General features: G+C 58.4%; 7 protein-coding genes across 7 annotated transcripts; 5 read left to right on the forward strand and 2 right to left on the reverse strand.

Moving 5' to 3' along the window:
• Window positions 1-878: 878 nt before the first annotated feature.
• On the forward strand, window positions 879-4520 carry INS49_007498 (uncharacterized protein; the record flags this gene model as incomplete). The annotated part of the gene is made up of 6 exons (XM_043168261.1): window positions 879-1107; window positions 1185-1201; window positions 1359-1800; window positions 1955-2187; window positions 3073-3103; window positions 3241-4520. The coding sequence occupies 6 exons, from the start codon at window positions 879-881 to the stop codon at window positions 4518-4520; spliced, it is 2232 nt and encodes a 743-aa protein (XP_043016847.1).
• Window positions 4521-6246: 1726 nt separating this feature from the next.
• On the reverse strand, window positions 6247-8985 carry INS49_007499 (uncharacterized protein; the record flags this gene model as incomplete). The annotated part of the gene is made up of 3 exons (XM_043168262.1): window positions 6247-6432; window positions 6538-7921; window positions 8552-8985. The coding sequence occupies 3 exons, from the start codon at window positions 8983-8985 to the stop codon at window positions 6247-6249; spliced, it is 2004 nt and encodes a 667-aa protein (XP_043016848.1).
• Window positions 8986-10135: 1150 nt separating this feature from the next.
• Window positions 10136-11751, reverse strand: INS49_007500 (uncharacterized protein; the record flags this gene model as incomplete). Its single annotated transcript, XM_043168263.1, has 5 exons — window positions 10136-10438; window positions 10492-10943; window positions 10994-11076; window positions 11145-11640; window positions 11739-11751. The coding sequence occupies 5 exons, from the start codon at window positions 11749-11751 to the stop codon at window positions 10136-10138; spliced, it is 1347 nt and encodes a 448-aa protein (XP_043016849.1).
• A 572-nt stretch (window positions 11752-12323) lies between these two features.
• On the forward strand, window positions 12324-12970 carry INS49_007501 (uncharacterized protein; the record flags this gene model as incomplete). The annotated part of the gene is made up of 2 exons (XM_043168264.1): window positions 12324-12818; window positions 12875-12970. 2 exons carry the CDS (start codon window positions 12324-12326, stop codon window positions 12968-12970), a joined length of 591 nt encoding a protein of 196 aa, XP_043016850.1.
• Window positions 12971-16590: 3620 nt separating this feature from the next.
• Window positions 16591-17847, forward strand: INS49_007502 (uncharacterized protein; the record flags this gene model as incomplete). Its single annotated transcript, XM_043168265.1, has 1 exon — window positions 16591-17847. The coding sequence occupies one exon, from the start codon at window positions 16591-16593 to the stop codon at window positions 17845-17847; it is 1257 nt and encodes a 418-aa protein (XP_043016851.1).
• A 978-nt stretch (window positions 17848-18825) lies between these two features.
• Window positions 18826-19873, forward strand: INS49_007503 (uncharacterized protein; the record flags this gene model as incomplete). Its single annotated transcript, XM_043168266.1, has 2 exons — window positions 18826-19535; window positions 19603-19873. The coding sequence occupies 2 exons, from the start codon at window positions 18826-18828 to the stop codon at window positions 19871-19873; spliced, it is 981 nt and encodes a 326-aa protein (XP_043016852.1).
• Window positions 19874-20660: 787 nt separating this feature from the next.
• On the forward strand, window positions 20661-21696 carry INS49_007504 (uncharacterized protein; the record flags this gene model as incomplete). Its single annotated transcript, XM_043168267.1, has 4 exons — window positions 20661-20751; window positions 20938-20994; window positions 21146-21405; window positions 21535-21696. The coding sequence occupies 4 exons, from the start codon at window positions 20661-20663 to the stop codon at window positions 21694-21696; spliced, it is 570 nt and encodes a 189-aa protein (XP_043016853.1).
• Window positions 21697-22042: the final 346 nt, after the last annotated feature.

A 22042-nucleotide genomic window follows, 5' to 3' on the forward strand; every position in this document is an offset into this window, starting at 1 on the left:
ATACAGGATTCCGTCGGGCCACCAATTGGCCACGGGCTCGCCCCCGGAGATGCCAGGGCAAGCGACATGGGCAAGGCACATCACGTCGCCTGTCAGAATGTCCAGTCTGACCCACCAGGGCACGATGGACATGTACCTAGCTTTGCCGTTGCTTGGCCCAGACACGCCGGAGAGAGCCAAGGCATCTGGCCTTTCTTTCTCACAGGGAGGACGCAGACTGGCAGACTACGGCTTGACGGCGGGAAAGTGTGCTTGACGAGTAGCCCGTCGCGCCCTGCTGCTAGGCCCTTTTGGTCAGGGCCATGCCCGACTCGGCGGACCGACATGGGAGTTCCGGAACTTTGAACGAATGCAACGTCGGGGCACTTGGCTCGTTTTGTGGGGGGCCGCCGCATTTACTCACCCCGGAGCCAGATTGCGCGATCGCTCTCACCCTGTGCAAGTCCGATATTTTCTCCGCCCCTCGCCACGCGTGTCGCACTCCTGGCGAGTCATCTGCGGCAGAGATTGGCCGCCTGACGCTGGCATGCCAGGGGTGACATGTCCGTCTCCTCCCATGGATCACCGCGAGTACTTGCACCACCACAGCGGCACCGGCCTTGTCCTGGTCGGCCAAGCGGGTATGCTCACTCTCATCAGCCGATTTCCCCGGCAGTCCAACCTGGCCGGGCACACCTCAGACCACTGTTGGCCATCAACGTAGGAATAAGTACCCAGCCAATGCCTGTTGAACTTCCAGCGACTGCTGGTGCCGCCCCGTAACCGTAGTTCAACACACTCCCTGGGATCACTTCCACCATTAACACCAGTTCTTGTTTGTTGGTTACTGCGGTACTCTCCCCTACCACCCACGAAGCCCTTGACGACAAACCGATATCATGCCTTCTGTGGACCTTCCCGCGAATGAGCAGCAGCTCGACGGCCAGTTCTTTGGTGGCAACGCGCAGGCCCGTCCTCGTCTGCTCGAACCCCTGAGATACGCCGGCACGTTGGACAACTTCACGCACCAAGAGATAACTCCCGTTATTGGCCGGGAGTACGAAGGCCTTCAAGTGAGAGACCTGCTCAAATGGGGCGATGACATGATAAGGGACCTTGCCGTCACGAGTGAGCCTCACCAAAGCCCATGGGGGTGTCTCGGCATTTTCCGAGCATGGCTGACCCGGTGTCTCTTGTCCCTTCAGTCTCCGAACGGGGCGTGGTTTTCCTTCGCGACCAAGACGTCACGCCAACAGAGATGAAGGATTTGATGTTGAGGATAACAGAGCTGGCTGGCTGTGTGAGTGCTGGGGCCCCCTCCCTTCAGCCTCACGCCTACAGGAAGAGCCGTGTCATGCGGAGACTAACACCGAGACCAGCCCGAATCATCTGGCCTCCATGTGCATCCCCTCACCGAAGAGGGCAGCGAACTCGGCGACCAGATCTCCGTCATCAGCAGTGAGAAGCAGAAGAAGGGGGGCGGCCTGACCCATCAGCTCTCGGACGCGAGCAGGTTCGCTTCTGCGGGCTGGCACAGCGACATCACCTTTGAGCCAGTGCCCTCGGACTATGCGATGCTCAAGATCCACACGCTGCCGCCCACGGGAGGTGACACCCTCTGGGCCTCGGGCTACGAGGCTTACGACAGGCTGTCGCCGCCAATGCAGAAAATGCTCGAGGGCTTGACGGCCACGCATGATGCCAAATTCTTCCTACAGGAGGCCGAACGGCTAGGCAACCCGTTGAGGAAGAGCACCAGGGGGAATCCCCTGAATCAGGGCGATGGCCTAACAGCGGTGCACCCCGTCATCCGCACAAATCGTAAGTCACCCGCCCAGTCCGCTTCTCTAGGCGCGCAGATGTATGGATGGGCTGTTACAAAACGGTGCCATACTCGCCCAGTACAAACAAGCCCGAGGAGAGACATGTGAGATGCGATGTTTTGGCCGTGACTGACATGGTCTGTTCAATCTAGCCGTGACGGGCTGGAAGTCCGTTTACGTCAACCGAGGATTCACCAAACGCATCAACGGCGTCACCAAGGACGAGTCCGACGTGATCCTCGGCTACCTCTTCAACTTGGTCACGCAGAATCACGATGCCCAGGTCCGCTTCAAGTGGCGCAAGAACGACCTGGCTATCTGGGACAACAGGAGCATGTGGCACTGCGCTACTTACGATTACGTCGAGGCCCGTGCAGGTGATAGAGTATGTTCTCTAGGAGAGGCTCCATATCTAGACCTGGCTTCAAAGAGCAGGAGAGAGGATCTTGGCGTCTTGTAGGAAAATGCGTCAACAAAGGCATGCATGGCGGATTCCGGGCCTTTGCTCGAGTGTAGTCGATCTGACTGTCAGCCTCAATGTACAAGTCACCGTCGACGTCGATGTTCACTCAGCATTCACCAACGTCTGCTACTTGTCTTGGCTGCGCTCGGTGTGTCATCAGGGGCCCTCGCGCGTGGCCGCTACAGACAACTGGCGGCAGACCAAACGGCCTCCGGCTGACTGAGGTTCAACGGTTTTGCCCAAGTCACAAGATCAAATGACTTGTGGCCTTACAAGACCGTCAAGATGCACCGAACGTACCAGCGCTTACTTAGTTCCGCCACAAGTTGGCGAGAGTTCACACAAATCCCATTCCTGAATCTTGAATGCTCCCAATGTTCCTCTTCTCCAACTTAAACCAGCTCAAGCAATATTCAAGTGCAAACGACAAGCTGGTGCGAATTACCACAATGGTGCACGCAGCACCAACAGTGCCAGAAACAGAGGCTGTCCCGACTCAATTTCCTAACCCCGGGGCAGCTTCGCGACAGACGCTTGAGAGCCTACCAGCTGCCGAGGGAATCCACCGTGATGAGGGGCCCTACATAAGGGTAGAAAGCCCAGAGGTACCGCCAGCCGAACGACTATCAGGCTTGGAGATGAAGACATATGCTCTGTCACGCATAGACGCCAGCCCCCTAGCACAGCAAGAGCATAGCCCAGCCTGTGGCCCATTCGATCAGGACAGTCGCAGTCTCAACCGACCGAATTTGGGAAGATGCCGATCTTGGCTTGGTACACAGTCCGCATGCTACACTTTAACCTCAGGGGGCCGGCCACAGCCGCGACGATGGTCGACGTGTACGTCCAACGGAGGAGAATTCCAACACTCGGCAGGCGATATTGGGAGGGGGGCTCCCACATTCGATATGGCCACTGTCGGGCGATGGTGCGACGAGTTCCACGAGACACGAGTTGCACGCTGGCAACAAACAGTAACAGGCTTTGGTCAGATGTGGAAGCGATGGTGTTTTGCACAACGACAGGCTAGGAGCTGGCAAGACAGTCTCGTCAACGAAGCCATCAAGGACTTTTGGCAACCGCTGGGCGACTTCAACTATGTCCTGAGTGTGTATTCATTTCTCGAAGGAGTGAGGAACCGTAACCTTCTGCCGCATTTACGAAAAACGTACATGGCCTGGAGGATACCGGAGCAAGCCAGGTTCCATGAGGGCTGTGGCCTCAGAGATGAAGAGGACGGATCCTCTAACAGGAACACATCGAGCGACGACATGTCTCGAGACGATGAGTCCAGGGCCATGGAAAGCAAATATCCGCTCACCACCCGTCAACACTTGGGCGTCGCCAGAATCTGCGATGACGTGGATGGAAGGCTAGAGAGCCTCCAGAACCGGCTTGCCGAGTTCCAGAACCGTCGGCAAGCCTGCGTGAGGACGAGCAAGGAGGCTGGCCTCTCCAATGCAGCCATGGCGGAACGTCGATGGAATCTCACCGACGCTGCGAGAGAGTTCTCGAGCCTTGCAAAAACGGTGGCCAAACAACTCAGAGACTCACGAACCCGCCTGTGTGAGGCGCTCGGCCTGGATCCCAAGCAGGTCCCTAGTGGCGACACCGCTTCGGCTCCAACCATGACTGCCATGAAGTATGCAAAGGCTCCCGACATTCCGAGCCGCTGCCGTGACGGACTGGTCCTTCGCCGGCGCTTCTGGCTGAAGAAGGCATCCCTCCAAGCCAGCCGCATCGCACTCAAGGCCAACCTCCACATAACCGTGATGCCTCGCAAGATAGCGCTGAGGGTTCTTGAGAGGATGATGGCCAGAACGATGGAGATGGCCACCATGGCCAGGGAGGCGGGTGACCACAAGGCAGAGGCCATGATGCACCGCTTGCACAACAAGATCAGGAAGGTTTCCGAGAGGGCGAGCCAAGAATTCACCGACGTGAAGCCCAAAATGACACTGCTGGACTCAGAGACGTGGCCGGCAGTCCTCAACCCGCGAAAGGACATGCAGGTGGAAGTACATGGCCACACATCAACACCTGTCGAGACGCTAATAGACATGCTGCTCTCCCCCCAGGGCCCAGTGAGCTCCCCGGGGGGCAGCCAGGGCGGAACTGGCAGCCGCCCGTCAGCTAACACCACTCCAACGACTTCCGAGCATTCCCCTCCAGAGCGAGCGAGCGGGGACTGCCAGCCTCTGGCCACATCGAGCTCAACAGTGGCAGTTCCCGAGGTCGAGGCGGACAAGACTTGAGCGGGCCAAATATGCCTCCGCATCGACCTCAGAGATACGTATATCAATTATATACCTTGTGCGGCTGAGAGAAGATGTGGATGATGGGACAAGACCCAGGTCCACGTTTTGCGGTGTGTCACCACCCTCGATATAGACTTGATGTCCCTATAATTTCATGTGTGGCCTGCTGTGCCGGTGATGTGACTCGACAGAATCAAGTTCGAAGTCCTCAATCTGGACCGTAAAGTCCAGAAGGTACAGGCAGTTGCATACGCGTGCAAAGCCTGTGTCAAATTCCCGAGAGACCAAGCAGCGCTCAAACGTCCCTTGTGGAGGTCGAGTGGCAGGTCACTGGTGGCCTACCGTGTCAGGTGCTGAGCTTGGGAGGTGCGGAGGAATGATAATGACAAGTAAGGCTCACTAAAGGCAGATTCGACCAGTCGAGAGTTGTAGATATGGAGGCAGCACCTGAACGATCTACGCGAGGTGGGCATCCATATGGCCATTGGCAGAGAGCCCAGGTAGTACTCACACATGAGGTCATTAAATATTAGATACACAGTCATATTCCTTGAATCTGAAGGCCACGTTGCCCGTAGCTCTACATGTATGAATTCTCAAAGGCCCATCCACCGACTGCACGAAGTAGAGAGCGGTGGTGATGTGGAACAGAGCTGGTTGCCCGAGTTGGTCATCGCAGTTGGTCCAAACCAGCCTAGACCCGCGGGTCGAGGGCTTGAGACCATGGACTTCTCTTTTCTTGGCTACTGCTTGGTGCAAATTGACTCGTGGGGCTGCAGAGGATGACTGTGCTCAGGAATGGCCACCAGTTCTCCATTGCTTCTTGTGGACACACGATGCACCAATTCCCACCGTTGGGGCCGGTAATAGGCAAGACCAGATTGCTGTGACGGTACCTTTCGAAGACATCTCGGCATGAATGAGGACGTGCTCACTCCCTGGTCACAGAGACCTCCCGGGGCGGTCATGATGGAAGCCCAGCCGTGGCCGATGTTGGGATATGAGCATGGATAAGGTATTGGATGCAAGCTTGAGAGCAAGGGCTGTAAGTGTTATGGAAAGAAGAAACGGGGACGGCAGCTCTGCCGTTGTAGACCATGTGGAGATCATGACCACCTCAATACAAAGAAGGTCAGGTCTGGCTATTCAGGAAAAGGGGGTTCAAGGCCCCATACTCCCGCATGGACCGACGACTTTAGCCAGGTTCCGAGAACAACATCACTTAGACATAGGGCTTAGTCACAGTCCCAGCCTGCAAGCAGATTCACCATGTATGAGACGGACACCGGCCCGTCGAGAAGCACCGCACGTGAATTAAGCTTGATGACCTGCGGATACGGAAAGCCCTATTAAAGCCTTCCAATGATGCAGCACGCATGACCTTTAGCCCATGCAGACATGTAGAGGCGCAGGCTGGGCCATGTTCTCTCCTCCATGGTCCGTCTCATCTGTTATGGACACCCGCCCTTTTGCGAAAATGTGGCATGTGTACCTCCCTCCTTGCCGCCTGTGAGAGCCTGTAAGAGCTCCTCAAATGCAAGGTTTCTGTTCCCCAACGCCGTGCAGGTGGATGAGTCAGGGCAGTCTGTGAATATACAGATAGTCAAACAAAACAAGAAAGCCAGGATTGTGGCTGTTGTTGCGGTGTCCCGCCGTGGCACAGTCCCAAGCATGCCGTGCCGAGCCACGCCCTCCTTCGGGTGGCTGCTGGAGAGCCAGCTGCTCACATGAAGATGCCGACCCAGGCAGCGTTGGGGGACACCTCGGACTCGCAGTCGTCCACGGCGCAAAAGATCTTGATCGACTTGGATGTCTCGCTGGGCTGGAAGCGGAAGCCTGTCTTGGCAGCCGCCGAGTCCTTGCCCTTGCTGTGCTTCTTGCGGTTATCGTAGCAATTCTTGCAGTAGACCTAGTAGAGGGGAGGAGCCTCCCGGTTAGCAAGCGCCTAGTAGTGGTGGTGGGAATGGTGGTGTCCAGGAAAGATGGGACGAAAATCAACAAGGCGCAAACGTACATGGCCACAGTTCTTGACAGCCCAGAAGTGGTGCTCCTCCTGGCTCTTCTTGCCCCGAGGTCTCTTTGCCGGCCGTGGGCTGTCGTCCTCGTCATCGGGTGAGTACTTTAGCTCGTTGTCACAGCTGGGGCAGACGACGACCAGCTCCTCGTCGGCGCCGGTTTCGCCTCCGTCGGGGCGTGTGTCGCGGGTGAAGCCAGGCCTCGAAGGCGGTGGGGCCTGGAAGTCAGGCTTGGGCGTGGGCTGCCGCCCGCCGTAGCCACCAAAGCCGTTAGCCTGGTAGTTGAACTCGGGCGGGTTGCCTGCGAGGGGGTTGGGGTTCATTGGAAAGGCGGGCACGGCTCCAACAAACTGGACGTCGCCGGCTTCTCGGGGATTGTTGACGGCCTGGGCGAGGAGGCCTGGGAGCAGACCACGGATCGATCCTATTAGGTGACGGCCAAAGTCGTGGTACTGGGCTCGATGTGCGGGAGCAGCGCCGGCAGCAGCAGGAGCAGGAGAAGCAGGGGCTGGCAGGCGACGGTGGTTGCGGTTTGCAGGCTGGTTCAGTTGTGCAGCAGCCTGAGGGGGAGGTAACCGGCGGTCGGCGGGGATGTTGTCGTCTGGTGAATCTAGTGTGAGGTCGATGACGGCAGCATTCCCATTAAGGATGCTGCCGTCGCTGCGGTTGAGGGATGGCATGCGTCCATTCTGCGACATGTGCCTTCGTGGGTTTCTGGGGGGCTGGTACAGCGCAATGCCACCGTCTTCTTCCTCCTCCTCCTCGTCGTCAAAGATGTGAATGTGGTTATGGCTGTGGTTGTGGCCGTGGTTGTGGTTGTGGCTGTTGTGGCGGAGGATGTTGATAGGTCGGTGTCGTTGCAATTCAGGGCTGTCGGGCTCTTCTGTCAGATCAATCACAGGGACATGCTGGTCCATGTCCAAGTCCAGGTCGAGATCCAGGTCGACTTCCATCAGGTTCCGGCCCTGGTGGTGGTTGTGGTGGTGGTGACGCTGCTGTCTCTGCGGCCTGGAATGTCTTTGTTGTCGGCGCGGGGGAGTTGGAGGGGCAGCAACTGGGCCCTGGTACACCACCTCAATGAGCTCATCGTCGTGATCCATACTGTCACTATGGTCCAAGTCCTCCTGGCCTGACTCGTGGAAGTCTTCTGCAGCTGTCCTCCTTGCTGGCCTGAATGACCACCAGTTGCCTCTCGCTGGGCGCGGTCGTCCAGCCTCCCTGGCGACCCGTGCAGCCCTGCGAGCCCTCCGAAGGCGTAGATGTTCCCGCAGCGGAAAATCGTCCTGGTCCTCGTTGTTGTGGTGGTGGGCGTCCTCGTGGGCCTCTTCGTGCTGGTCTTGGAGATTTTGGAATTCTACCAATGCCGCCTGCTGTCGTGAGTGACTGTGGCGATGGGGACGCTGAGACTGTCGATTGTGGCCGGCGGGGTCGGCTCGTGGGCGGACGACATTTGGGTTTCGAGACGGAGGCTGATGGCGCGGTTGAGAAACAGGGTGATGTTCGGCGCGAGGGTGAGATTGGCGGCGGTTGGCGAGTGGAGAAGAAGGGTGATTGTCGGGGTGGGCGGGGTGGCGAAGAGGGCGAGGAGAAGGGCGGTCGTTCAAGGCGAAGGCTTGGTGGTGGTGATGGTGGTGATGGTGGTGGTGGGCAGGAGGCGCAGGAAGTCGGCGGTTCGGGTGGATGTCTGGTGTCAGGCTCGCACGGGCGGGCCGGGCAGGACGGGGTGGCAAGCCGTGCCAGTAGAGCCCAAAGTTGTGTATGTTAATGTCGTTAGACTGCAAGTGGTGACGGGGCCGATCGAGAAGTGGGTCTGGGTTAGGTGAAGAGGGACTCGAGCCTGGGCCCGCTGTTTCTGTGTCTTGGCCCGAGTCGAGGTCGAAATCGGAATCAAAACCAGGGCCAGCAGGACTAGGATCAGGATCAGAAGCAGGGCCAGACTCAGAGTCAGAAGCAGAAGCCAGCCTTGGGTCTGCACCCACTTCCAGGTCTGACGCCGAGTCAGGCGAGGCAGACGCGGACAACAACGGCGAGACGGAGAGGGAGAGGGCGAATGGCACAGAGCGGGAAGGGGACGGCGGCGAGGCTGCTGATGGCCGCTGGCTGTCGCTGTCGCCGTCGCCGTCGCCGTCGTAGTCGTAGCCGTGGTCAAAGTCGTGGTCAGGACGCACGTCGCTACCACTCGAAACCGAGACTGGGAGATCAACGTCGTCAGAGGACAAGGCAGAGCGCGCGGAGCCAGCAGAGGGCGACTGCGACGAGCCAAGGGGAAGGTCCGGAAGCTGGAGGTCGTTCGCGAACTCGCCCCCGAAATAGTCCTCGAAATGGTTTTCGTGCACGTCGCTGCCGTCGCCGCCGTGCTGCTGCTGCAGCAGGAAGTAGTCGCCTCTTAGAACGGGGCGATACGGCGGCGGGGCCCCAAGGTCCAAGGCTAACGGTGATCTATTCATACTGGGAGGCCCAGGTCAAAGCATCCTTTTTTTTGTTGCTGTTTCTGCTCCGTCTCCTTTGTCTGCGTGTCCGTCTTTCTTGCTTTATTGAGGAGGCAGGAAAAGCAGCTGCTGCAAGAAGGAAAAGGAGAGGAGGGAAATGAAAAAAGGAAATTCAAGCCCGATGACAAGTCAATGGGAAACGGAGAGCAGGTCAGGGCGAAGGGCAGATGAATACAAACACATAGGGCCCACCGTTTGTGTGAGTCTGGAGTTTGGAGTCTGGAGTCTGGAGCTGGAGCTGGAGCTAGACCTAGAGCTTGGGAGGTGGGTGATGGGGAAAGAGCATGTCAACCAGCCGGTCAGCCTGCACAGCTTTCTCTTTCTCCCATGACTCTGTAATACAGCAGGCACAGCATACGCACAGCTGATTGACCTCCCTGGGGGAAAAGAGTTTGAGCCGGACCAGGATTGAATGTGCTCTGTGTGACACTGTGGCTGGTCACCCTGCGCCCAGCTGCGAGCAGCTCAAACTCTTGCTTCTAAAGTCCTTTCTCTGTTGTTACTGCTCACTATTCTCCTCTCTTATTTTTTCTTTTCCATTTCCTTACTCCTTCTCTCTCCTTTTCCATTTTTCCATGTTCTGTTGCGTTTGGATTTATTGACTCTCTTTCAACCCAAAGAAAGCATCAGCACGGATCGCGTGCTACCTCTCCAGGAACGGGAGCAGCCGACGGGGACCTGTCAGGTGGGTCTGTTTGCCACAAGTTTGCCAGAGGCTAAAGGCTATGTACCTCAGTACCTTCGCTCCCATATGCATCAGGACAACCCCGGAAGCCATATCCTCATTACCATCTCGCAGTAGCAACACGGTAGGACGTATATGCCCCTCATTGAGAACATGCCCATAATACGTAAAAATACTGCCCTGTCAACAACATAGTTAAAGCTCCAGCAAGTAGTGTGATGAGCTCTTGTTCGGCCACTGTACTTGGGATCCCACCCATCCAGCCCAAGTATCATGTGCACTCTGGGCCCCTGTCTCTCTTTCTTTTGATATAAAGTACACTCTGGCCCTGCCCGTAGTCCTCACACCACAACCTCCTCAGATACACTCCTCCTTGATGCATGCAGGCCCCTACTCCCGCTCGGGGGCTGAGGATGACCCTTCCTAAGCCTCATCAGGAGCCCCCAAGACCGAGATGACACCGTCTCCGTTCACCGTAACCAACGCCTTCGCCTGCTCACCCCACCCCAGCCCGACTGCCGGCGTTGCGCTCTGCAGGAGCTCGCTCCACTTCTTGCTGCCCTTGGAGTACTGCTGCACCGTCACCCCGGACGGCCCCGCCGTGGCAAGGAACTGGCCCGTGTAGTCCCACGCCAGCCTCTGCACCGAGCTGCCCACCTCCAGCACCTTGGCCGTCGCCGCCGCCCCCTCCTTGCGCAGGTCAAACACCGTCACCGTCGTCTGGCCCTTGGCCGTCGCCGCGATCCAGTACCGTTCTCCGAGAACGCGAGGCCCTCCACCGGCGCCCCCAGCGAGAACGTCGCCGCCTCCTCGCCCGTCTTGGTCAGCAGCATCTTGATCTCTCCCGTGCTCGTCCCTGCCGCGAACAAGTGCCCATCCGGATGGAACGCGCACCTCGTCAGCGGCGCGTCCGTGTACACCCGGCTAACCCGCCGCAGCGCCGACAGGTCGTACAGCACGAAGCTCTTGTCCGTGCCCACCGACGCCAGGATGTTGCCGCCCGGGTGCAGCGACAGCGCCGTCGCTGCGCCTGCATGTTCTGAGAACGACGCTACCTCGCTGCCCTTCTCATACACCTTGACTGACCCCTTGGCGGTGGCCAGCATGAGCTTGGACCCGCTCCACAGCGTGTCCGTCACGGGCTCATCCACCTTGAGCGACCGCTCCAGCGTGCTTGCAGTGGTCGAGAAGATGGCCACGTCCCCCTTCAGGCCGCCCACGGCCGCGTAACCTGCTTCCAGCCCGATGGACGACGCCTGTGGGGCCGGCAGCGACTCGGACAGCCGTGTGGTGCAAAGGTCGCAATCTCGTCGGAGCTGGCCCAGCCGCTGGGCACCGGCCTCTTCTTGCGGCTCTTGGACAACCTGTAATTTCCATCGAAGTCAGAATCGGGGGAGGCGCGTAGTAATCATTGTGACATGAGGTGACATACTTGGCTTGGGTCTCGTCCACGTGCGCGGCCAACTCCTCGGGGAGTGTCTCGTTGTCTACAGCCATCGCGTCGCCGTTTGCGCCAGAGGCGGAGCCGGAGCCAGCGGACACGGTCACCCTGGACAGCGCCGCCCTGGCCTCGTCGCGCTCCCTGGTCACGCGGGCGATGACCCTGACTGCTGCATCGTGCTGGTAGAGGGCATTTGCCAACTCGTCGCGGGTTTGTGAGAGCTGCTGCTTCAGCTTGAATGTCTCGAGGGCGAGGGCATCCCACTCGTTCTGGAAGGTGGATAGGAGCGCGGGAATCGAGGTCAGGTTGGGGGCTCGGGGCCGCACGACGCGGGCGGACTGGATGGGCAGCAGGTCTTCAGGATCGAGCTCGTCGCCGGTGATGGGGTCCTTGCCGTTCTCCTCGATGTACTTCTCGATCAGCCGCTTCTCGAAGACAGTGCCGGTCTTCTTGGAAACGACAGGCTCCTCGGGAGCCTCCCCCGAGACTGTTGCTTGTCAGCTTGTGTTGATGGCGTTCGACCAGGACGCATGTAGATTGTAAGAGACAGGCTAGATGGAGACTGCAGGGTTGAACAGTACGTACTGGCACAAAGCATCTTGTCTTTTCCTGGATGCGCTGGTGAGTCAGGGCCAGCAGTGGGCTCTGGGTGGACGATGCAATGCGATGGGTGTTCTTTTTCTGGAGCTCGAGGCTGGAACTTATCGAGTTTGGCACGGTTTTGCAGCCGCGTTTGCAAGGTCGGCCAGAGGTAGACCAGGGACGGTACTTGAAGGGAAGTACCTTGATCAATGTACCCGTACCCAAGCCTGCTTGGGATCAAACTGCTCCCGCCAGCTGTCGCCAGATGTTCGGGGCCGGTCAGTGCGTACTCCGTACCTGAATGGCTAGCTCGTCCTTACTCGCGTGCCTGTGTCCAATCCTGTCGTCCGCATTTGGGCTCCGTATCGGGTGGGTCAGGTGGAAGTATCAAGGTACCTGCCATGACGACATTGGATGCCGAGATGCTATAGATACAAGGTAGCTACAGCTTTGCTTCCAAGGCCGCTGCAGCCCCAATGCTGTTGGATATAAGAGGCAACACACAACTTGGGAGCTGAACACATCCATTGAGTACTGAGTTGCGAACAACTTCTACCACAACAGAGGATCAGAGCACAGCAGGACATCATGGCACCAACGCTCCCAGATGTCACCAGCCTCGCAACCCTGCCCGATGCAGAACTGATGGCCATCCTCGACCTCCTCTTCGAGCCCAGCGACGACCTGCACACCCTCGCGCTTCCAACCCTGCGCGCCATCACCTTCGCCTCCTACCCTGAACTGGTAGACACGATCCGCGACCAGCTTCTCGTCATCGCGCAGAGCGTCCACGCTGATCCCAATGCCCGGAAGCCCCTCCACTCCATCCTAGGATCTCATCCTCGGCTGGGCGAGAAGAAGGTGCACAGCAGCCAGAGCGCCGCCGAGCAGGCCCAGCTGCAGGCCGCCGCCGAGGAAGAGGCAGAGAATTTGGCAGCCCTCAACAGGGAGTACGAGGCAAGATTCCCAGGCCTGCGCTATGTGGTTTTCGTCAACGGGCGCGGCAGGGACGTGATTATGGAGGACATGCGGAGGCGCATAGATCGGGCTGATCTGGTAGAGGAGGAGAAGGAGGCTATTTCCGTGAGTCAAATGACAGCTGCTGCCATGTAAAGTCATGCTCTAACGGCTTCGCACAGGCGATGGCGGACATCGCCAAGGACAGGGCCAGCAAGCTGAACAAAGAGTCCGACGAGTCCACTGTTGGACGATCTGCTCTCCCGGCGGAGAGCTGAGCGCACCTCAAAACTCTAAAGGCCATGGAATCGCGTCCTGCCTGTTTTTTTGGAAGCCCTCGGCCGAACAGCATGATCCTGCACGGCGCTGTCGAAGGCTACAGGTCTCTGGGTCCCCTCGACCTGTCCTTTCACGTCGAGCCCTGCCATGTTCACCACGCCGGCGACTCCTGTGAGTGGTGTAGGACCAGGACCTGTGTCCCTCGCAAGCGGGGAAGAATCGACACATTTCTGCCGAGTGGAAATCATTGCTGCTGAGCGGATTCTCACAGCGGCACAGGGAATACGGGCACCTGGGACATTCCCGGCGGGCAGAGGAGCTGGCCTGCCGAGGACAGCCTGGGTGCTCATTGTAAATGCCTGCGAGCGTTCGACGCTTTGTTTCCAAGCCGTGATCTACGGCCTGTCCCGAAATATCCCATATCTAAATACCACCAGGCTCCCTGACAAGGGGCCACGGGTTACTCTGTCGCTGAGGCCGGTGTTACCTGGTAGAGCCAGCAACAGAGAGCTCTCAACTGGTCGCTCATATCCACGCATTGTGGAGAACACGCATATGAAGACTAATTAGCTTCCGCTCTAACACTGATGGGCCCAAGGTACGACCGATGAAAAGCTGCGAGTTGGCCAACGTCGAAATAATAAGCCGCACAGGGGAGAATTGGATGTGACCGAACCGAGTTACCTCCTTTTGGACAAGCCTTGTCTTTCGCTAATGCACAAAGGCCCGGTGGTGCTCGGAAGCTTGAATCGTAGCCCTTGGAACTTTTCGCCCTGCCAATTGGCGACATGCTAGCAATCTCGAGGTCACTCAGCCCGTGTGGTCACAGCTTGGCTGTGGCCCGCTGTGTTGGGAGCATCACCAGCACATGTAGTCCAATACAAACCCAAGTGCGACGGCTTCAAACCGGAGGGCAATGTCTAGGCGGAGCACCATCTACAGCGTGTTGTGCAATAGCCCCCTGCCCGGTTCGGTTGTCGAGCTTTGCCGAGCTTCCTCACAGGTGCGATTCAGGCAGCTGCAGGCGCCAACAGAGCCTCACTATGGCCATGTTAGTGATGATCCGCGTCTTGATTTCTGTCACAAGCGCCCCGGGGCCCTCTTGTGTGGTCCTGAACTATGAATCAGTTTGACCTGGCGGCTGGCGGGCCTGGCACGGTTTAGCTGGAGCAGGTCTCGTCAACTGGCAGTGCCGCGGATATCCGACATGCGGTCTCTGGTTGTGGGATTAGAGATGGGCACACATACGTCGCAGTCCGCTACCTGGCATATGTAAGCCTGCAGCATGCTTGGTCAGATACTGGAGAAGTGATTGATCGCACACGCTACAACTCAATGACAATGTCACCTTACGGTTCAGGCTTTGGCAATCACTTGGTAGACTATCTGCTCTTGGATCGTCTCGACTCATGTCAGCTCAGCAGGGCGAGTAGCGAGAGCAGATAGAGTGCTTGTCAATTTGGCTGGTCTCTCATCGTTCCCCCCTCTTCCCTTCTCCCCTCTCTTGATGTGCATGTCGACTGGACGTGCCGTGCTTTGTGTACTACAGTATATGTACGTATACCACCAGGCTGCAGGAAACGGCTACTTGCAGGTGTCAAGCACGCCCCACGGGGATCTGCCTACGGGAAAGCATGGCTTTGGTGTGTATCCAAAGTACATGTGTGGTATGAGCAAAAGCGAGGCTGCCCGATTTCTTGATCTGCATGGAAGCGGCCCAAGGGCGCATGGATTCTTCCATACATGGACTCCACGCATGGGCTAATGCACGCCTGCAGTCAGACTCGTCCAGGCCCGGCCGCCCAAAAAGCCAGACCCGGCCAAACCGGGTCGACGCCGAGAACCTTGCCTGGAATAGCTCTCTTCCCCCCCGAGTGCCGCGTGACCGAGCCTCTATCGAATTGGAAGACATCGTCTGGCCCGGCCGAGCAAGGGCGCAGTTTCTTTTGCCAGAGGAGACCACCAGTCGCCAGCCCCTCCCCCCAAACCCTGTCAATAAATCTGCTTGGTATTCTTCCTCCTTATCACCCCAGACACACACCTGGAAAACCTCGCTCCAGGGCTCGTGGGAACACTCTCCCCAGAGCGATGCACGAACCTGCCGACTTGGACTCGGTTGAACTTGGACTGGTTGCCCCGATGTGGTGGCAACAAATCATGTCTCGACTACCTCGTGTGCACGCGCATCCCTAGACTGCGCACACATATTACCCCGTCAGCACCAGTCAGCTCGACCGTCAAGCGAGCTGAGTGAGGACAGGACAGTCCCAATCACAGACGGGCACCTGGCACGGCGGGGGCACATGTGGTCTAGCCTACACGTCTCAACCGCGTGGCCTCACCTTCGCTCTTTGGTGCATCTGTGCGCCTACACACACTAACAGCAAAATAGAGTAATTAAATACAGCATCAACATTACGGGGTTGGAGGTAGACTACCATCCGTCCGTCCATCCATCCATCCTTCCTGCATACCTAGCCTGTGTTCTCCTGGTCCGGACCACTCACGTCCTCCTCTTCACTTCCCCGACTTTTGGTCATGTCACACTCCCTTCCCGTACATTGCCTACCCCCCCCCCGCCTTCCTTCCCCCCTGCGGTGGGGGACGCACACTGACATGCAGCCTCCCCGGATCCTCGCATGATCAATTCTTGTTAGTTGGCAGCAATGGTACCTGTGCTTTGGACACCCTTGCAACCTCCATCCCGTCCCATCTCCTCCTGTCCTCAACGCTTGCAGGAGGACAGATCCAGAGCTTGGGCAAGCGCCGCCTTCCCCCTCACACCCCCTTCCATGGGCGACTCCTGGGTCGTGTTGTGTAGTGCTGAGTTGGTTGTGCCGAGTTGGGTTGCGCTGTGCTGAGCTGAGTATTCTGCTTTTGCCACTCGCTCCCTCAGCCCTTGGGACTGGACTTAACTTCACCTTGACTCCTCCGTCTCCGGGACGAGGCATATTATCTTAGCGCATCCTCCCCAGATTTCCTCTCTCACACCTACTCGGAGGGGGCCGATCTATGCTGGAAGGAAACGAGGGTGACCTTTGGCGCCTCTTTCGTGCACCTGACCCACGTGCCGAACTCAGCTACCCTTTAGGATTCTCTTTCCTAAACAGTCTATTGTCTCGCTTGGACGGACCAGAACGTCCTGCTTACCTGTCGCCTTGGACTTGGACGACGGCGGCGCCATCTTACAATCATGTCCCGCCGTCATTGATGAACCCGGGCACTTCCTGGACCACATTGACCGTACGGCCCTGATCCATCACCCACACGCAATATCCTTCAACATTCAGGTCCACATGCCAACTACGCGCCAAGGGCTGAGTACACTGCTAAAGCTCGCAGAAGCGTGTCCTTGTCTGTCACGTCTGGAAAGAAGCGTGTACTGCGGCATCGGCGGTGGGCTTCCAGTGCTGTAGTCCAGCTATATCCTACTTGTCTGCGCCAGGTGCGTGCGAGGAACCAAGACATGGCTGTCTCCATCCATGGCTTGATTCAGGCAAACTTCTATCGAGGCCATCATCGTCAGAGACAGGTCGGGACCCGTGCGAGGGCGGTCTCGCCCCTCCGTTGCGACAGCGAATTCCCGGGGGACCATCAGCCGTCACAGCCAACCCCGCCAATGGCAATACAAGCCGACCTCCAAGGTCTCCAAGATCCTGCTTCTGCCCTCAAGACGTCCTCGTCAGGGCACTCACGCCCCCCTTCACCGGAGAGTGCCTCGCCCCTGTTCTTGTCAGCGCCCTCGTCTCCTTTGCCATCATGTCGACCGCAGGGACGCCTTGCATTTACGCCGCCAGAGCGACCACCAGACCTGACTCGTCCCGCCCCCAAGAGACGAAGAGCCCTCCACGATGTTGACGGCCCTCATACGGGTTCCCTTGGCTGCAAGAAGCGCCGCCTACGTCGTCATCTCATCACCTCGAGGCTGTCGCGGCCGTACTCGTCGCCAGCCACCCACATCTTGAACCGGGAGGCTGCAGCTGGAGCCAAACGCTTCCTCAAGATGGCGGCGGCGGCGGCGGCCAGAAAGCTCACGACCGTCGTTGTGCCGACCCCGCCCCTTGCTGACTGGAGCTCGGGCCCGGCAGTGGCAGCCGCCCAGGTCGCCACCGTCGTCCCCGCGAACAGCATCCACCACCTTGCGCCGGCAGAAATGGTACGGCGGGCAGCCATCATGAACAGTTTCAGGATCCGGGTGTGCGACGAGGCCCGCCAAAGAGGCGACAGGACTGACCTTCAGCTGACGGCCAGCGCTGCGCTGCTGAGGGCCGGGTCTGGTTTGCATGGTGTAGGTTTTGTGGCGAAGCCGAATGCCGCGAGGCAGCACACGCCTCTCAGCCCGTCAGCACAGGACCAAACCGGGCATACAGGCCTCACGTCAAACAGGTCGACCATGCTGTCCTCCCCGAGTGCTGCTCAGCCGCCGGTCACCACCAGCCCCCTGAGCTTTCCCTCGGCGACGAAAACCACTGGGGCGGCTGCCCGCTGGTCGCCGCCGAGCAGTCCCCCCAAGCACGCAGGGCCGCGGGGGGCGGGGCGGGCATCACCGGGGCGAACATCACCGGGGCTGAAGCCTCTGAGGTCGCCCGAGCTTTCGGCACTGCGCGGTCATGCCGATGGCGACGGGCTGGACGACGACGAGCTCAGCTTCCCGGCGACGGACTACTCGGATGATTTCCTGGAGAACGAGTCTGACGAGGTATATACTGACTTCGGCGCCATCTTCGGTGGAGGAGATTGCGTTGACGAGGCGGACGAGAGCGAAGGCACCGGCGACACTCAAGGGTCTGCTGGCGAGGGAGACGGAGGGCATGGTGGCGACCACTTTGAGGACTACATGGATGACTTGGACGGTATCCCATGGGGTGCGAGGTGAGAGGGGCTCCTGCCACTGTAGAAGTAGCATTTATTCCCAGACCAAGGTTGCCGTTGGCAGGTGGAATATCGAGGACCAGGCGCGGATGAAGCCATGCTCTTCGTCTCAGCTCGATTGCAAGGCCTGCCATCTGGTTGTATCTCAGCTGTAAGCATCATTTCATATCCAGCATAAGCGGGTTTCAAAAGGAAGCGGCAAAAATGCAAGAAGGTTCACTCAACACATTCAACCATCTATTCCGAGCTGGACAAGTATGAGGTACGCATGGGGACTGCCCCGGTGGTGGGTTGGGTATACCTGGCACTATGGCTTCCTGTTTCCCCTGTCTCCTGTCTCCTCGAGCAGCCAGCCAGGGTCAAGACCAAGGTGATGTGGCACGACGGCACGCGGGTGCCATACTTGAATCCACCGGTGAATAGGTCGTCAAGAAAACAGACAAGGTGGTGGTGTGCGGCGCATGGAGCGGTGGGTGGTGGTCGGTGTGATTGTAGTGTGTGTGTCTGTTGAGAAGAGCTGTCCCCAGAAGAACCCATGGGAGGGAAAACCGGCTGGTGCATCCTCAGAGGGCAGGGCTGATGATGTCGAGATTTATCTTGGAGTCCATCCATGGAAGTACATTTCCAGGTACCTAGCCCGTACCTGCCCGGCAGTGGGCACCCGACCACCACCTTCCTTCCGTCTTGACTTTCACCTCCACCTAGGTACCTGGGTAGTTCCAGCTTTCCTCCCAGAAGGGCCATCACGTTCAGACCTTCTACCTTCTGCCTCAACTTCGATCTGACCCCTAACCCGACCTCGACCGAGTTCAGCCGTCCCCTTCTCTCAAGGAAAACACGCACTTACCAATTTCAGGTCATTCTTCGCGAATCCGCTCTCGGCCTTGACTGCCCATAACCTACCTGCCTGGACACTCGGCCACAAGCAGCGTCGCTCACTCGGTCGCACCGAACCCAAGCTCACACCTCGGACCTGCCCGTGATGGCGCCCGACGTCAACTCCAAGCTGTGGGGCAACCAGCCTCGCACCACGCTCAAATCGTGCTCGGTCGACGACCAAGCCGGCTTCACTCCCATTGATGAGCCATCTCGAGACATTCAGCACGGCACAAACATGGGAAACATCGGGGCCACTGACGAGATGACGTCTTTCTTCCGCAACATCATCCACAACTACTGTGACGAGCCAACACAGCGGAAGTACCACGGATTGGCCAAGCAGAAGCGACAAAACAACAACACGGACGACGACCAAGACAGCGACAGCGGTAGCGACCCCGACCACCTTGAAGGAGATGCCATCCTTCCGGAGCTGATTAAGCTCACCCTCGCCCAGCACCGCATGATCCTCTCCCTGCGTGACGTCAACAAAGAGACCGACCTGCAGCTCCGGATCACAAATGCCCGTCTCGACCTTGTCGAGGAGGAACTGAGCCTTATGCGCAGCAGCTTGGCTGAGCAGGCCACGCCCAGCTTGTTCTCGGGGGTCCGCATGGGCAGCAGCTTCGGAGGCATGGAGCGCGACACAACCGGCGACTACATTCCCAAGTTTGACCTGGCCGACATTGGCGCCACGCTTGCAGCTGGCCCGGGCCATGGGAGCAACTTTGGTCGTCACGGATATCACGCCCGTGACGGCAGCCCCAGCCCAAGGTCTTCCAACCAGCGCCGCCGCAGCCCGCGGCCCGAACGGTATGTTCCAGTCCCGACTTGGCCAGCCAAAGGCACCGACCTGAGAGCAGGGCTAACAATAATCCAGTGAGGAGCACGTCAAGCGAACCAGAATATCGCACGATGGCCTCGGCGGCCAAGACCCAAACCTACCTCCGTCGATGTACATCTTCTCCTCCTCAGCAGCAACGCAGTCTACAACCACTGTCACTGATGAGACTTCAGAATCTGAGCTCTTCGGTCTAGACTTCCCAACAGAGTGCATCTTGGACACCAGGCCCGAGACTGATGTCGTGCCTCAACCTTCCCTGCTCGGCAAGCTGTGTGGTAAGATGGCGAGGCTGCTGCTCGGAATGTGAGGGAGGCGTGATGGAGGGAAGGTACCCGAAAGTTTGGGCACAGAAGTGAATCACAAAGAATCAAGAATCGAGAAGTGGAATCGGCCGACTGGATCCGATCGTCTAAGTCGAATTGGGCGTAAAAACATGCATGGGGGGAATTAACACGAAAATGGAAAGGGGGAGGGGACTCAATTGAAGCTCAGTCAAGCTGGCCAGCACACCGATCTTTCAGTGAGCGCAGCGAGACGGTTAGATATGAAGTATTTGGCCCGTCAAGTGGTTATCCCACTCAAAAAAAAAAAAAAAAAACCAATGGATCGATCGCCTTCGACGATACTGGAGAAGAAGGGTTCGGCAGTCTGTGGTGGAGAGAAACGGGATCAAATACGGAGAGATAGGAGACAATTCACTTCGGATACAACCAGGTAGCCTTCAAAAGAACATTGGCAGAAAGCCTCGCCTCCACGTGACTGGTACGGAGTACAGCTCCTTCACTCACCAGCCGCCAGCTGACCGCAACCCCCCCTTCCCCCGCGCAAATCTAAGAGTGCCAACCCCAACCCCCTTCCTGCGCAACCAAGAGCAGCAAGGCAAAGCTGGCTCTGATTTGCCTGACTGGTGATTTGACAGTGCAGCAGACCGGGGCCCGCCCATCAGGCCATTCGTTGGTTGCCGAAATCCCTCTCCTCCGAGCATTGACGAGCCCTCGACAAAACCATTACCACCACCACCACCGAGCTCGACGAGGCCCTCTCCACTCCACCCACCTCGCCTTACCTGCCGATTGACCGACCGCCCGCCCGCCATGTTTCTGCAACGCTCTGCCGTGGCCGTCGCTCGACGGGCCGCCGTCGCACCCGCCCTGCGACGCACCTTTGCGACCTCGATGATCCGCCGTGAGTCCGCCCCGGCCTGCTGCGATGGCGAGGCTAGAGCTCCGCAATTGGTACCTGCGTCATCGCACCCAGCTTGCTGGCTGGCGACAGGATGCTCATGCCTCTGCATCGCCTTGCTCTACCCTGCATTGGGCTTCCAGCATGACCGGTTCATACGTGGCTGACATGACATGATTCCATCTGCAGAAAACGCCCACAACAGCACTCCCGCCAAGTCCGAGAAGCCCTCGCAGACACTGTCCGGTACGCTGCCACAATTCTCCCTGCTGCCTCCCCGTCACACGCAGCTATTATTTGCCAATTGGCTTGACCACGGCTCGCGGGCCATCGTGGCGGAACAGGACGCGGGTGGAAGCAGCCAAGAACACCCCAGCTGACTGATGTGCAACTACAGACGTCAAGACCATCGACGACCTTGTGGGACCCGGTGCCCAGCCCGGCACCGTCCCCACCGACCTGGAGCAGTCCACTGGTGTTGAGCGTCTGGAGATTCTGGGCAAGATGGAGGGTGTTGACATCTTCGACATGAAGCCCCTGGATGCCTCGCGGAAAGGAACTCTGAAGGAGCCCATCCTGGTTCGCTCCGCCGGCGAGGAGCAGTACGCCGGTTGCACCGGCTACCCTGTCGACTCTCACGGAGTCATCTGGCTGACCGTACGTCCACCACCAACCACAACCACCACCACTAGCCCTACTTTTACTATAGCAATGCTGGAGAGTGCGCCGGACAGACGCGTGCAGTCGGGAACGAACGAGTGCTAATGCGCAACTGCCACCATCTAGATCACCCGCGACCGCCCCATCGAGCGCTGCCCCGAGTGCGGCAGCGTCTACAAGATGGAGTACGTCGGCGCCCAGGACGACCACCACGGCCACGGCCACGACCACCACGGCCACGAGGAGCCCAAGAACTTCTCCGACTTCGTCAAGCCCGAGTACTACTAGGCGTAGCCTGGCCTGGCCTGGCCTGGCCTGGCCTGACCCGGTCTGGCGGTACCGCCGTTGGTCCGATGGACAGCAGACGACACATACCTTTTCAAGAGATGACATGCACTAGAGAATGGAGGCGAGCGATTCAGGAGATATTCAGCAGGCCGGGAACGTTGGGAAAAGGGCCTTGTAGAATACATAGTCTTTGCGGGAGGTGTATAGAAGTCTTTTTTTTCCTGCCGATGTCGACAGCCGCGCATGCGGTCCCCCGTTCAATCCGATGAACTTCGCCTCGTCTGGGTCTCACGCCCGCACAAGGTGCACTGAACTACCCAGTTTTGATAGGCCGCAAGAGAGCCCG

Source organism: Diaporthe citri (assembly GCF_014595645.1).
Source record: "Diaporthe citri strain NFHF-8-4 chromosome Unknown scaffold_21, whole genome shotgun sequence".
Taxonomy (NCBI): Eukaryota; Fungi; Ascomycota; class Sordariomycetes; order Diaporthales; family Diaporthaceae; genus Diaporthe; species Diaporthe citri.